This window comes from Talpa occidentalis, unplaced genomic scaffold, assembly GCF_014898055.3.
Source record: "Talpa occidentalis isolate TD23 unplaced genomic scaffold, MPIMG_talOcc4v2.1 talOcc4.6, whole genome shotgun sequence".
Classification (NCBI taxonomy): Eukaryota; Metazoa; Chordata; class Mammalia; order Eulipotyphla; family Talpidae; genus Talpa; species Talpa occidentalis.
Window position 1 is genome coordinate 124463039 of NW_023604972.1, and position 16063 is coordinate 124479101.

Here is a 16063-nt window from a genome sequence, read left to right on the forward strand (position 1 = left end):
GCTTCTCTCGCTCTGTTCACTTCATCCTTTTTCTATGTGACCTAGAAAATCCTTTCCCATCTTTGAAGACTCAGCTAAAATGTTACCTCAGCTTTTGTTCTTTTACACCTTATAGTTTTTTGTTTGCTTGTTTTTTTTTTAAAAAAAAAAATTTTATTTTATCGACTTGCCATTATTTTACATCCTTGCTGGTGTTTTGACAGTATAGGATTTGCCCCCTCTGGTGTTGTCACCTTCACACGCTCACCACAGAAGCACCCATAGGCTTCATCTAAGTTCTCACCTCTCTCCCTTCTCCTCTGGACCCATCAGATTTGTGGTCTCTGCTTGTTTTCATATTGCACTTACCCGTTAGACTGGATCATATTTTATTGTTGTTTACATGTCTTCTGGGTCCTTTTAAAAAAGGCAGTGATTTGTTTTCAAGTTAACTATGATCTTATAGTTGTTGTGAGCAAAGTATAATTATTTTAAAAATATGAATGATTTACAAATTTGTGATTCTAATCTTTTTAAGCAATCATAAAATAAAACAGAACTTTAAAAAAAAAAAAATGAAAAATCACCTAATAACTAAACTTCATTTCTGAGGAAAACATTTCCAGTAGATGGCATTATAACACCAGTTTTCTATTTTTCTTGCAATTCCTTTGGCTGGTAGATTTAAAATTTGTCGTTTTCTGATTGCTGTGGTCTATAAGAATGATTTTATCTATGTGAAATCATCTTATGGATGGATTGAGTGGCCAGGAAAGCCTACTTAACACATCTCTTGGGCTTCTGTGTGTGTTCCTTTTTCCTTAGCTGGTCAGCTCAGCCGCTGTAGAAGCCTCTCACCTCCCCTGTTTCAATCTTTCATTCATTCAGAAATATACCTAGGGAAGCCCTCTAATATCTAGGCACTAGGCTTGTATCTGATGGTTCATCGGTAAAACAAGGCAAATATGTATTTATTTCATCGGAGCCTTCCTTTATTTTCACATACACTTTGAGGATTAGAACATGTAATGAGAGGTGTGTTCTCTAGTGGATTAGAACTGGGGTCTGGAACAAATTCTAGACCACCACCTCCCTGCTCCTTTTCACGGTGCTGGATGACTCTGCCTTAGTCTCCTGCACTGTACCCTGGTGATAGTAGATGCACTGACCTCATAGGGGTGTTTACCTGAGTGACAATGTGTGAGACTTTGGAACGGTACCTGGCTCCATAAGTGTTAGCTGTGCTCGTTTTTTATTACAGTTTATCATTGTTATTATTTTTATTACCACAATTGCTTTTGCTCCAGAGTCAGGTAGAGAACATGAGTTATGTGCACTTCCGTGACTTACGGCTCTGTAACTGCTGAGTCATCAGCCTATTATCCCCAATCTGCCTGAAGAGACAGAGATTCTGAAAGAGTTTTAAAAACCTGAGGAGAAGAAGTATTTAATTGTGGTTTTATGGATCCTTTAGAGGCGATATGTTTGGTTTTAATGGGCTCTTGTCATATTTGTGTTGCTGCTGCTAATACCATTAATTAAGTATCAGCATTAAGCAGGTTTTCTATAGAGACTGGGCCAGCTGGGTTCTTGACATTAAATCCAGCAGTGTGGTTACATTTTGTGTACAATAAGTTAGCAGCTTAAGTTATGGTGAAACACTATCATTTGGTCATGGCCTTCTGGGTCAGGTAGCAAATACTTGTTAGTCTGTGAGCCTGTAAGACAGTATTGCTGCACTGAACCTCTCATTCTTGTTATCACAGATTCCACTGTGTAAAGTCATTAGATTCAACATAGACTACACGATTCATTTCATCGAAGAGATGATGCCTGAGGTAAGGGGGAAGATGCTGTAACAGCTTGATGTAGTTTGCTCTTTTGTCCATTCCACATGTATATCTTTAAAGCATTGAAGTTGGCAGCTTCAACTTTTTGCCTCAGGTATACCCCTGAGTGTCGTGTTCACTATGGAAAGGGTCAGTGAGAGGTAGCTCTAGTAACAAGGTTAAAATTTGGGTCATTTTTCAACTTATTGGACCTATTTTTGAACCAGTTTCTTCTCGTGTTGCATCTGCTGATAGCAACTTCACATCTGTTTCTAGTTTGTTTCTGATAGCGGACAGATTTTGGTTACTGGTCATTATCAGAAAGGAAATTAGAGTAGTGAAGCACAATCTGATGGCTGCTGGAATAATCTTATTCATTATCTGCAGTGACAAGATCAATGCTGGGTTCATTTTTCTTCCCATATATTTACATAATTTTTCCTAATTGTTTTTCATTGCGGATGCTCAGCAGCAGATTTATCTAAATATATGCAAGAGGTTTAAACTTCCAAAGCAAGATTAATGTGAATCTCAGAATGATTCATTGCCTGATCTTGAATTTAGTGGTGTCAACAAATCACACTAAGAAATAACAACCAGACAGCAAACAAGCGTGTGCACTTAACATGAGGTTGGAGTTGGGGTCGATTTCCTGAGCCCCTGGCTCTTCTTGCAAACCTTGTTTAACAATGTGGCTCTGTCATGGGCAGAAGAGCACCAGGAGGGAATTGATGAGCATGACACGCATGCTTGGTTTGCACCTATTTCATTCTGAAATCCTGTTAATTCTCCCTGCCTTTCAAAAAGAATGAAAGAGAAGGGCCGCCCCTTCATTCTCCAGCTTGGAAGGGCTTTTTTGCTTCATTTTGATTTTTGAGGTCACGAGCCTTCATTTGCTATTGTAAAAGTTTATGACTTTTGGCGTGATCTCATGCAGGGTGATTTATGAACCCCAAGAAAAAGAAGTAGGAGGAAGAATTATGAGACAAGTCTCACTTGTAAATATATCATCTGTTAGGCTTGTTTACAGGAGGAATTTTGGTACAAAGTTTTGCAGTTTTTCATAGCCCTTTATTTGCCTTCATTAAGAAATTTGAACTTTTTTGTTACAAAAGTTCTCATCTTATGCTAACTCTGTGATAGTTATTCTGGGTGTGTTTTGAGGGGAAGGGTAGGCTGGGGTGGGGTGGGTCAAACTTAGCCAACCTGCCAGAAGATATGTGTAAGTTGAATTAACAAAAAGTCCCTAGGCGATTCTGACATGCTTTATAATTGGATTAGAATATATGACATAAAGAAGGCTTCAGTTTTTAAATTTAACATTATTTTATTTTTACATTGGAAAGGACTAAGTGCACATTTCTTACAAAGCCTGTGGCATTATTGCCCACTACACTTCTGTCTCAAATCGACGAACAATACTACAGGATGGTAGCCACATTTTTAAGAAAATTACATGGTTTCTAATAGTTTGTAGACATTTTGTAGAACACTTGGCTGAAACAAGTTGAACCTTCAGTTAATGTATGTTTAAGACACTACAGTAATTTGATTTTGGTTTATTTTTCAGAATTTTTGTGTGAAAGGATTGGAACTCTTTTCATTATTCCTATTTAGAGATATTTTGGAATTGTACGACTGGAATCTCAAAGGTAAATGAGAATTTTTTAAAAAAACATAATAGTTGTAAAACATTACAGTGTATATAAAGTTGGGGGTTCATACTTAAAATGCCTCTTATTTTTGATATACCTAGGAGAAAATGTTAGTCACAGGAATGCTTGCTGTTGTTGGCATCCGTAAGTTCTTATGGGTCTTTTCTGGATACTGTTTGACAGTGTCCATTACCTCATATTCCCCATTATCTGTTACCTGATACCTAAGAAGGTGGAAATCAGTTATTATGAGTGACTGCCTTGATTTATGTTCACTAGGGAAAATCACGTTAGTTAATATTTTAAATCTATTGGGTTTTACTGTAATAAACTTGTATATGACAGTTTTTTTTTTTTTTTTAAACAGGAGGTGAAGGGACCCATTCTTTTTTTATTTTTTAAAAAGATTTATTTATTTATTTATACAAGCACTGGGTACAGTCAGAAGCGCAGGAGGGCGAGAGAATTCACCAGAGCCAGAGTGGTGAACAGAACAGGCAGAAGGACCAAAGTACACTGCTGAGGGGAGCAGCGGGCGTGGCAGGAGAAGTCTGCGTGCCATGTGGGACCCTCTCCCGGTGGCCAGGGATCGAACCAGCTCAACCGCTGCACCACCGGGGAGGCCCTATGACAGTTTATTAAAACAGAACTTCTGTTAGCCCTTTAAAACACACATATGGGGCCTCCCCTGGAGGCGCAGCGGTTGAGCGCTGGGCTGGAAGCTGCCCGTAGCCTCTGCAGCGCCGGTTCGATCCCTGGCCACCAGCGAGGGTCCCACATGGCGCACAGACCTCTCCTGCCCTCTCCTGCCGCGCCTGCTGCTCCCCTCAGCAGTGTATTTCGTCGGTCTGCCTGTTCTGTTCCCTGCTCTGGCTCTGGTGAATTCTCTCACCCTCCCACACTTCTGACTGTACCCAGTGCTTGTATAAATAAATAAATCTTAAAAAAAAAACAAAAACAAAAACACACATATGCACTGAGCTATGTAGATTCAAATTTTCTGGAATAATATTCACTGTTTTCAAAGTGTCTATATTTCAGTAGATATTTACTGATTTTTTTTTTAAAACAGTATTGAATGACTTTTCAAACCAACTTTAATAGTATTTCTCTCATTTTTTCCCATTTGTATTGATTAAAATGGAAAGGCTGAAAACAAGCATAGCATTTCTTGCAATCGTTTGATTATGACAAAATCTTTGTATTTTTGAATTTTTAAAAATAGTTTTACCTTATATATTTTGCTCTTTGGGCTCCCATCCTCCCATTGACTTCATGTGGCCTAATTGCGGTCTTCCAGGGTGTTTGGATGCAATAACTGTGGCCAAGAGGGGGCTGTGTTTTTTGTACCCTGCTTCTGGTAGTATTTTTTAGTAGTTAACCTAAATCTTAGGAATTCAAGTCCAGTGTTTGTTTTCTAAGTCTATTTTATTTATTCTTTTCTTTTCACGTGTTTGCTTTAGGTCCTTTGTTTGAAGACAGTCCTCCCTGCTGCCCGAGATTTCATTTCATGCCACGTTTTGTAAGATTTCTTCCAGGTAAATCTTTTGGCTTGTCAGTGACCTGGTGAGATCATGTGTCTGAAAATAAACCTGCCATTCTCCTTCAATCTTAAGGGACAACTTTCCCACCTCAGACACTGTTAATTATCTTCTTCTCAGGTCAGGCATGAAAATGTAAAATTATACACGCTGATTTATACCCCTGCATAATTGATGGTAGCCCTACATTAGATGAGCAATGGGAGAGTTGATTTATAAATTTTCAAGGGCTAATTGATAAAATATCATGCAAGTGTTAAAATTAATGTGGAAAAAAATTCATGTGACTTAAAAAATGCATATAGTTAATTGGAGAGTAATTAATGTAAAATTCTTATATATGTATTATGAAAACGCTAAAAATTCCTGTGGTAATAATATTATTAAGGTCGTGATATTATAGGTGCTTGTTTTATTTTTTGACATACTTTTATTCATGTTATAGTGAACTAAATAAACATAAGTAAATATGTGCCTTTGGGTTTTTTAGCAATATTTTAACATTTTTAATTTTTATGAGTCTAGTTGTGAGCTCTGGCATTGTATTTAGTGTTCTTAAGAACACTAAATGTTTAGGTGCAAAATCTTCATTACCCTAAATGGATTCTTCCCTGGATTTCCTTCCAGCTCAATCACTTCCTACTGACAGCCTTTTATGTTCTAGACTCTCAGGCCATAATGATCCCTTCGCTTCTACCAGAATCTTCCCTTTTCTGCCCTGTACAATCACCTTCCTTTGTTTTCTCACTCAGTCCTGGGCTCTGATTTCTGCCTCACCCCTTATGCTTCTACCCCCTTGCATGGAAAAGCCATCAACTGTTGTATTTTGTTGTCTTTTCCTGTGTGTTGGTACCTAGTGATAAATGCTGTGGTAATCTGTGATCTGTGGTTTTAGCTTCCTGAGTTTCAACATGGAAGCTTTCCCCAAGCCAGCATATCTGCAGCTTCAGAAATGCAGCCCCTTGTTCCTGCTCTCCTCTTTCTGCCCTTGTCCCCCGTATGTTAGTCCCCCCTTTGCACTGGCAGATGCTGGTCCCTTTGTGGCCCATCCTTTGTTCCGTGTCCCACCTGCTATCTCCCACCCCACTGTGGCTGCTAATACCCAAAAGCAGCCTATGAAAGACCAAGTCCAGCAGCCACACTTCACTTCTGGTCTCCTCCCTGAAGAAGTACGTGGGCCTTTGACTTTGCCTGCCTGCTGAGCTGTCTTTCCTCCCAGCTCTCTTCCTCTGTGGCTTTGGCTTCTTGTCCACTCATCTGGTTGGAGATTATCCTCAAGATTTTGTCCTTGATATCCTTTCCTTTGTCCAGATACTCAGTCCCAATCACTTATTTCAATTTTAGGATGGCACCACTCATATTTTTAGTATCGTTAATGTTTATTTTGTTTGGAAAATGCATGCCAAAGCTTTTTTCCTTTGTACATCTGGTTTTATTTTATTGAAAAGTTCTTTTTTCTTTTCCAGTGAATGAATCTTTGATTTTCCAATGGCTTTCCAGCAGTAAGCATAGAGAACATGATATTAACATGGTTTTGTTGAAAAGCCCTTCCTTTCTCTGTCTGCCTCTTGGCATTGTATGACCAGACACATCTCTAAGAGAGTGGACAGTTTTAAAATCACCCTAAAGAAAAATCTCATCTCTGTTATTTTCAAGATTTTAACTATCACAAATGTTTCTCATAAGTATATGTGGATAACATTTACATTTGTCATAAAAAAAGGCCTATCAATGTATTTTTAAACAAGATTTACTCTTTGGTTAGATTACCTTTTGAAAATACACACATTTAAAAATCCCCGAAGAATACAGAAGAACATCTGATGTATAAGATCCATTTTGGTGTTATGTGGCAAAATATGGTTAATTTGCTTTTCATAATATGATTTCATTGTGAATCTTTCAGAAAGTGGTGAATGAAAGAGGAAAACATTTTGATATATGTTTTTTGCTCATAAAGCTTTTTAAACATAATGATACTAATGTATGGCTTGCATTCTACTTAGTAATTCATCAAGCAGATGAATATTTTTAAAGGTCATAATAGGCAGTGCCAAATTTCTTGTCAGAAAAATCACATCAGTTTATGCTGCCATGAAAAATACATGTAAGTTTTCACATTTGGGGCTGGCCGGCCTGCCTGCCTCCTTGTCCCTTCTTTTTTTTCTTTCATTTTTAACTGTAGCTCCATGAGTCTAAGGAGTAAACAGTGTCTGTCTCCTATCAGTGCTGACATATTATTTGGCACATACCAGGGACTCATAAATACTTGTTTCCTGGCTTTATTTAACCAGTCAGTAAATAAAGCAGTTAAATAGTCATGGAGTTCGTTACTGTTGAGAGTGAAATTCAAACTTTCTTTGGTCTCTGATTTTTTTAAAAGTAAACCTTTGAAGTATAACAGAAATACTAAAAAGTGCACATACCGTAAATAGAGAACTCTGTGAATTTTCACAAGGTGCAGATGACCCTGTACTCAGTACTCAGGTCAATTTGACCAGCATCCAAGAACCAGCCTTTGAACCCTTCCCAGCCCTTCCGGGGTAACCTCTGTTCTGACTTAAAAGTACCATGTATTATTAATTTTACCTGTTTTTGAATGATATAATCTTGAATTACATATTTTTGTTTCTGTCTTTTATCATGCGTTTGGAGACCCCTGATGTTATAGTTAACTGTCGTTGAGTCCTTCTGGTTGCTCTCTAGTTTTCTCTGGTATGACTGCATTAAGATGTATTTAACCTGGCTGTGCTTACCTAGTAGATGTTCAGGTATTTTTAGTTTGGGGCTCTTTGAAATAACATGGAAAAGTTCACCAGACACTCACACATGCCCTTTGGTGAGTGCATGTGTATTAATGCTTTGTTATTGTAGATGGGATATTATAGAGGATATTCTCTGTGTGTTTATATTCAGTGTTGTAAATACTTTCAAATGGTTGTCCATAATGATGGTACCATGTTACCTTCCTACCAGCAGTCTGTGAGAATTGTCACCAACACTGGGCATTTTCCTTTCTTTTTCAAGTTCACCTTTCTCATGAATGAATGTTCAGAAGTATCACATTATGGTTTTAAAGTTCATGTCCAAATGACTAATTAAATGGAGCACCATATTCTGTATTAGTTGACTCTTTTGATATTGTTTGTTGAAGTACCTGTTTAAGGTTTAGCCTGTTTTTCCATTGAATTGTGTCTGCCTTTTTTAATTTATTTGTATTTACTTTTTAAATACACTGTATATGAGTCTTTTGTCAGAAATATATATTGCAGATATCTTTTGATTGGATTGTTTTTTCACCATCTTATGGTGATTTTCGTTGAACAGAAATTTTTAATTTTAATATATTCCAATTTGCATATTTTCCCATTTATTGTGAGAGCTTTTTGTATCTTGGCAGTGAAATTGTTGACTGTCCCAAAGCCATCAAGAAACACTTATATATTTTACTCAAATTTAGATCTAGAGTATCTCTGGAATTTGTTCTTCCAGTTAGTCTGAGGTCTGGATCAAGATTCATTATTTTCAATATGGATGTCCAGCACCATTTATGGAGAAGATTGCTCTTTTTTCACTGAATTGAAACATTACTTCTACCCTTAATTAGGTCATTCATGCTTTGTGTGTGTGTACACAAACACAATATATGAAATAATATATAAATAATTATATATAATAATATATAAATATATAAAATATAATATATAAATAATTTATATAAAGTATAAATAAATAATATATGAAATAAAACAGTGAGCAACTCCTAAATATGTAAGGATGAGTAGGTGCTATAAAAATGATATAATTTGAATTTATTTTAACTTGTGTAGGAAGAACTTTGCTTTTTTCCTTGAAGTGAGATAACACTAAACATGTTACACAGCTTGCCTGTTTGACTCAGCTATTTCAAACATCCTCTGTAGAAATACATTGACTCATTCTTTAACACCTACATAGCATTCCATTATATGAATGAACATTAATTTTGGGACATTTCCTCTAGTGATGACATTTTGGAGGTCTTTAGTTTTTTCCCCCATTACTTGTAAATGCTTCGAGAAAAGTCATGTGCTCCCATCTTTTCACATTTGTGTGTTTCTGGGAGGTGAGTTCTAGCAGTAAAATTATTTGTTAAAGTCAATATGAATACTTGAAATTTGGATAGATGTTAACTAGGTTCTCTCTAGAAAGGAAGTCATCAATCATCATAATTTTTCTCTAATACCCCAATTTACAAGCTTGGAAGATTGCTCTTAGCTGCTTTGTTTAAACTTATCCAAAAATAAGATTATAGTTCAAACCATGGATTAGTCAGTGCTGGTCAGGTCTCTGGAAGTCAGATGGCAGAACAACCAGCTTATTGAGATTTCAAGAATTCTTTCCAGTTTTTGTTTTTTCTTGTCTCCATCTTTGTCTTTGGTAGCCATACAGTTGATGTGAACTCTCCTAGAGTCAGTTTAAGCGGCTGACTGGCTGAGCTGGGGCTGGGACTGGGATTAGGCAGGGCATACTTCAAGACAGGAAGGCTACACTTAGGGAAAATCTGCCTATTGCTCACACCAGTGCTGTAGGAAAGCATTGAATATCCTGAATCAACTTTGCAAATTATATCCAGTGCATTGATTTTTGGAAATTGCGCCACTCTGAAACTGTAGTTCTTCATATCTCACAATTCCCAGGAAGGCAAATATACTTTCAAAAAAAAAAAAAAATTGATATAGCTTCTTAATGTAACTTATGTTTGCACAGTTTCAAAATATCTGTTAATATAAATTTCAAAAATAAGATAATGTAAAGACATCTTAGTGGGAATACCCAGAAGTGTCTACATAGTGATGCAGTTACACATTTTTTTCTCAGTGTGAGGAGAGGAAGGAGTTTATATAAACCTTAAGAAGGTTTTCTTAAGGTTGAGTGTATTTATTAAGAAATACTTATTTAACCAGACATAACAAAAATTTCTTAACAAATTGTCTCTACCCTTGCTGCACCCCCACCCTCCAGTAACCATATAAATAAGCAATATAAACTGAGAGAATTGGGTCTCTAAGAAACAGTTTATAAAGTCTGTAAGCTCATTAATGACTGTCCAGATTCATTCCCTGAAACACAAACTCCAGTTCTTCCCGAATAATGAACCATTGTCACAGTTCCGGTCCCATGCTGGCAGAATGCCGGCTAACCTTAGCTTACCCACTCTAATTTCTCATTTATATCATGTCCTATTTATCTCAGCCAACGAGATAAAAATGACTTCTTAGCCCTCAGTGACACTGTATCATAAATCCCCAACATAAACATGTAGCAAAGCAGACAAACTAAAAGAGCCAATTCATTAACATTAGTGAATTCACAGCAGTCTGCGAGCAAGTGGCTGTGTTCTTTATCTGCCACAAAGTCATCCCGCCAGGATTATGGATGGTCTTGTTTGCTGGGTGTGCAGGATACAGCCCCATACCCTGGAAAGGCGTGCTGGTATTGTCATGAGGATCACACCCCAGCCCCAAACCAGGAGCAGCTCCTCAGTCCCCCTCCATCAGCCTTAAACTTCAGGTTATCTGCTCGAGTGTCTCCTTTTTTCACAGTGGTTAGTATCTGTCTTTCAGAGTGTTAGTTGCCATTTAAAATATTTAGCAGCTTTCAGCGTGGCTTTGCAGTTTCTCCTTCCACATTACCAACTTTGCACTTGATGTATATGTGTTTTTAAAAAGCACTTCTAGTTTCTATTCCTGCAGTAAAATTCACTCCTCCCTCAATAGCAACGTTGCACCCAAACTAAGTAGTTGGTGTTCTTCTGAGACCTTGGTGGCCTTTATCTTTCAAGTATTCCTCTCCTAAACTGGGCCATGGACGTGTACCTTGGAACTGGAGTCTCAGTTTATAGGCTTAAGTATTTCCCTGTCCCAGCTGCTTTCTTAGTCTTTTTCCTTTAAACGCAGTGCCCCGAGTTCATTTTACTTTCATCTAAACCATCCATCATCCCAGGTTTTCCCCATAAAATCTGAAATCTTTTTTTCTAATCCTTGTAGCAAAACATCACTCAGCTCCCTACTGTCTCCTTACAGGCCCATGGTACTCTGTAGTGTGATGTCACCAAGTCTGAGAAATAAGGAGCCAAACACAACTGTGCTCTTCCCTAGTTTCTTAGGGAATCTGGTCAGCGGGCAGCTCTTGTCAAGGTCCTGCTGGCTTCCTTTGTCCCTGCTGTGCTGTGTGTTGCCACTCTCAGTGGAAGTCACACATTCTGGCTTTGGGGTTCTTGTGTCCCTCTGGTTGCTCACCCCCTAGGAGCACGCCTTACCGTGCACGAGGTCCGACAGCTAGGCTCGATGGGCTGCTGGACTCCTCAGAAGAGGGGGTTTCTGTCGTTGAGGAATGTCACATGCAGGCATATGGAGGTGTCTTTTGAGATAGACCCTGAAAACTATACACCTAACTGTGGGAAATTGCTTTTTGTTTTTCTTTTCCAAGTGTTTTTTTTTTTTTTAAATTAATTAATTTATTTATATAAGCACTGGGTACAGTCAGAAGCACGGGAGGGTAAGAGAATTCACCAGAGCCAGAGCGGGGAACAGAACAGGCAGAGTGATGAAATAAACTGCTGAGGGGAGCAGCGGGCGCAGCAGGAGAGGTCTGCGCACCATGTGGGACCCTTGCTGGTGGCCGGGGATCAAACTGGTGCTGCAGAGGCTGTGGGCAGCTTTGCAGCCCAGCGCTCAACTGCTGTGCCACCAGGGGAAGCCCAGGGAAATTGTTAATCAGAGACAACTCTTGGGTTTAAGCAGATGTTTTATAAAAAGGCATTAAATAAAAACATTCACTGCCAGGAACAGTAATAACCTGACTCGATAGCTAGAACATGTACTCACCTGGGGCTTCCCTGGTGGTGCAAGGGGTTAAGACGCAACCTATGAAGCAATCTGCAGCCTCTGCAGCACAAGTTCAATCCCCAGCCAGGGAGCAACCCATATGGCGCAGCAGACCTCTCCTGACTCGCCCACTGCTCCCCTCAGCAGTGTGTTTCAGTCACTCTGCCTGTTTCGTTCCACACTCTGTCTCTGGTGCATCCTCCCACCCCCCACACCTCTGGTCTACACCCCAGCTCTTGTATGCATAAATACATAAATCTTTAAAAAAAAAAAAAAAAAACATGTCCTCACCTGGGTTGATTATATTTTGTATTTTAGTCACTTCTTGGACTTTTTTTGTTGTTGTTGTTGTGTTTTGAGGCTCTATGTCTTCGGCTGAGAACTGTGTTTGCTGTATGTTTTCTACAAAGCTGGCTCTAGGAACTGGTGTGATTCATTCTCATTAGCCTTCTCAGGGTTCCTGAGAGCCTAGAACCTGTGTTTGTTTCTCCACGATTGTAAGCTAGGACTCCTCAAGGTTATAATGGCACATGACAGTAAAAAATATGCTTCTACATGAGAATAAAACCCAGAACCCTTATAGGGATCTGTAAAGCTTCGTAAGATCTGGAGATCTGGCTTCCCTGCTGCTTCCTCACCCTTTCCTCACCTCACTCCATCCATATAGGTCTCTTTGTCATTCTTGGAGCACAACAGCTTTTGTTTCTTCTACCTGTAGAGACACTACTTTCCCCAGATGAGCCTGGGGTGGAGGGGTCTTGCCAATCTTTGTCCACATAGCTACTCTTCAAAGATGCCTGCCCTGAGTACCCTTTAAAACACAGTTGCAGTATTGCCCACTTTGATTCCTCTTGCTGGCACATGTCTCAGCCTCATCTATTAGAGAATTGTTTTATAATGACTTTCCCTTCCATTGGGCTTTACAGGGGGCTTTGGCTATTTAGATCTTGCCTGTTTCCAGTGCCGAGAGCATTGCCTCTGTAAAATAGGTGCTCATTGTATTTGTTGAATGGATGAGCAAGTGTTTATGATCAATGACTGTATACCTACATCTATACTGACTCTGTAGCAGCGATGCCATCCAATTCCAGGGTAGCCTCTGAGATTGAAAAAATGAAACATCAAAAAGCGATTTTGATCTTTACTCTTTTTCTCAGATGTGTAGGCCTGACCAAGTTCTGAGCCACAGCAACTTGAATAAAAATCCTTTATCCTCTTACATTTTTCAATAATCCTAAGTTCCCTGGGTGCCATTAACAATCCCAGCACAAACAGGACACTCATTTGTGCCCACCTTTCCCCTCCACCTCGGTCTCCTTGTTTATCCATGAAGTGTTTTGGCCTGTACTTCTGTTTCCAGCATATCTTGTGACCCGGGACAGTACTCACTGTCCTCTAAACCTTAATAACTCTCATCTTTTCTTTGGATGGGACTAATTAAAGAAAAGAGGTACAAGTTGGCCAAGAATCTAAGTCCAAAGAGCAGCCGGAAGCTTGTGAACCCCCAATAAGTGCTCACATTAATTGAATAATTTTTGGTTCATCAAGTACCAGATTAATTGGCCTTTTCCAAGTATGTTAATTATTTCTTTGATTTTTTTTTTTATCCCCTATCCTTGGTGATAGATTCCTCTGTGAGCCTCAGAATGCTTGGTATTTTTTCCATTTACTAACTCCATAATCATCTTCATGATGTTAGAACACACTCTTTAGCTGTATTTATCACGCCAGGTGCAGCACATTAGCACCAAAGAATTAGACCATAACACAACAATAGCTTATTAAAAACATCCATAAATATCTCATAAAATCATGGAATTTCTTTAAGACAGTAACATCACTTGTAAAGAGCTTTCATCTGTTACCCTACAGAGAATGATAAAATATTTAAGACATGACATGGTTCTGTATATTATAAACAGTAGTCCTTCATGCTAGGTGGTTCTGAATTTATTTAGGTAGGCACTTTTTTTTATAGTCACACCTCACAAATAGAGCCTTTTATCATAGATAATGTTGTTGTTGCCATTGGAATAAATGAGATGGTTTATGAGGACTTTTCATCAATGAAACGAATGCTTTTTGCATTATTTGGCACCTGGTTAAACAATGTAGCTGAATCACCTTTTTATGACTGCTCTGGTTTGCTCCCTATTATCTCATTTTTTCTTACTTGGCTGATGATTGGCTGTTAGTTGAGAAGCCTTATGTTTTTCTCTTCTTTCTCCACTCGCACAAAGATGGAGGGAAGGAGGTGCTGTCCATGCATCAGATTCTCCTTTACTTACTACGGTGCAGCAAAGCCCTGGTGCCCGAGGAGGAGATTGCCAATATGCTTCAGTGGGAAGAGCTCGAATGGCAGAAATATGCAGAAGAATGTAAAGGCATGATTGTCACAAACCCTGGAACGGTATGTTCTGGTGTTCAATGCATTTGGAGGCAGAACCATCTTTTTCACTAGGTTGAATGTTTTACGAAATCAGTAATAGAACATTTACATACCCATTGCTTCTTGTCCTTTGAGTAATTTTTTTCCTTTAAATATTCAGTAAGAAAAGTGCTATACATACTTAGTAGTAAATTTCCTTTATGAGCAATTTATTCTGCCATTATGGGGAACTTTGAAGTCTTCCAATATGTCCAAATCTGATTTTTTTTTTTTCCTTTTGAAAGAAAGTGTATTATTCTAAATAGATGTTCCAAGTTTGTCTTTTATAAGTAAGTGTCACTATGGGTCAGAAACATTCTATAGAAGAAAGTATTCTTATAGACAATGGGAATAATCTTAATGGAAGAGAGATGGCCTTTTTTCTGAGTATGAAAGTGTCATATCTTCACTACAAAAAATTGGGAGAATAGAAAAATGCATCCATGGAGATGATGAAAATGATCAATAATTTCATTCTCCAGAGGTGACACTGTGCACCTTTCTGGTCTTTTTAGAATAGGCTCATCTCCTATTTTGAAGCAAAATTGGCATTACATTATTAATCACTAATATTCAGTTATTTCTCTTATCCTCCTCCAGAAATAACCACTACCACAAAGATTGGCATTTTTCCCTAGTCTTAAATTTCTTCAAGTGTCTAATAAAAAAAAAGACCATTAAGTAATTTAATTAACCCCTATTGTTGGGCACCTAGGTTGCCTCCAGAATTTTGCTATGATAAACAATGCTATATTGAATTTTTGTGTGTTTACATATATATATATATATATATATATATATACATGTGCATGTATGTGTGTGTCTTTGACTATGTGTCCATTTATGCCTTAGGAAGAAGCTCTATATGTGCAATTAGTAGGTGAAGGTATCATATTTTAAAGGCTTTTGATATATATTGCAAATTGCCTTCTAGGAAGATTATAAAATTTGTACACTGTCTAGTACTGTGTGACAGTGCCCATTTCTTCATGTTCTTTATACTAGTTTACCAAAAATTGTTGTCAGTTTAGTAGGGAAAAATTTATTATATAGTTCAGTTTCTTATTTAAATGAGAGTCTGCTGTTAATATTTGAAGTAAAAACACAAACATTAAAAGCAGAGAATTAAAAGATAACTGGTTTTCTCTTCTAAGAAAAATGCCGTTTGATATATTCTTCTAATTTATGTTATTGTTACATAATATCTTTATATATTGGCATCTTGTCAGGGATAAAATTTTCCAGAAATAGAGAATTAAAATAATTCCATGTAAAGAAACAGTAATCTATTTAAACAAAGCTGTTGTTTTAAAAAGGCTGCCAAGTTGTTTAATCGCCTTGATTCATAAAAATAAAAACTCTGGACCAATTTTTATAGCATGACAGTAACATCTGCACAAACAAAATGTTGCAATTTGCAAATAATACATTCCAGCTAATACAGATTTTTTTAAAAACAAATCTAGAAAGTGAAAGTGTTTAATAACATGGGTTTCAACACAAAACTTGTTTAAAACTAAGACATAATTTTTACTGTTGAGTCACATGAGTAATCATTAAAGTAACTTTGAAAGAAATATACAAATAATAGCACTGTGAGAGTATAACAGAATTTAACTTTTCTTCTTTAAACAGTGCATAGACTTATGTTTCTGTCATTTGCATAGCTTGGGCAGAGAATGAGCAGGGCTGGTGGTGGAGGGAGACATACCTTTTCATTTAGGTGGGTCTGCTTGAAGAGTCCGTGACACTTCAGAAGCAC

At 37.8% G+C, this 16063-nt stretch overlaps 1 protein-coding gene across 4 annotated transcripts in view; it reads left to right on the forward strand.

Annotated features, from left to right (window-relative positions):
- DROSHA (drosha ribonuclease III) overlaps positions 1-16063 on the forward strand; it is a 103146-nt gene that overhangs the window by 30719 nt on the left and 56364 nt on the right. For all 4 annotated transcript variants that reach the window (XM_037530351.2, XM_037530352.2, XM_037530354.2 and 1 more), the window contains 4 exons: positions 1746-1817; positions 3379-3460; positions 4927-5001; positions 14114-14283. In XM_037530351.2, coding sequence (XP_037386248.1) covers positions 1746-1817; positions 3379-3460; positions 4927-5001; positions 14114-14283 — 399 coding nt within the window. The remainder of the gene's footprint in view (positions 1-1745; positions 1818-3378; positions 3461-4926; positions 5002-14113; positions 14284-16063) is intronic.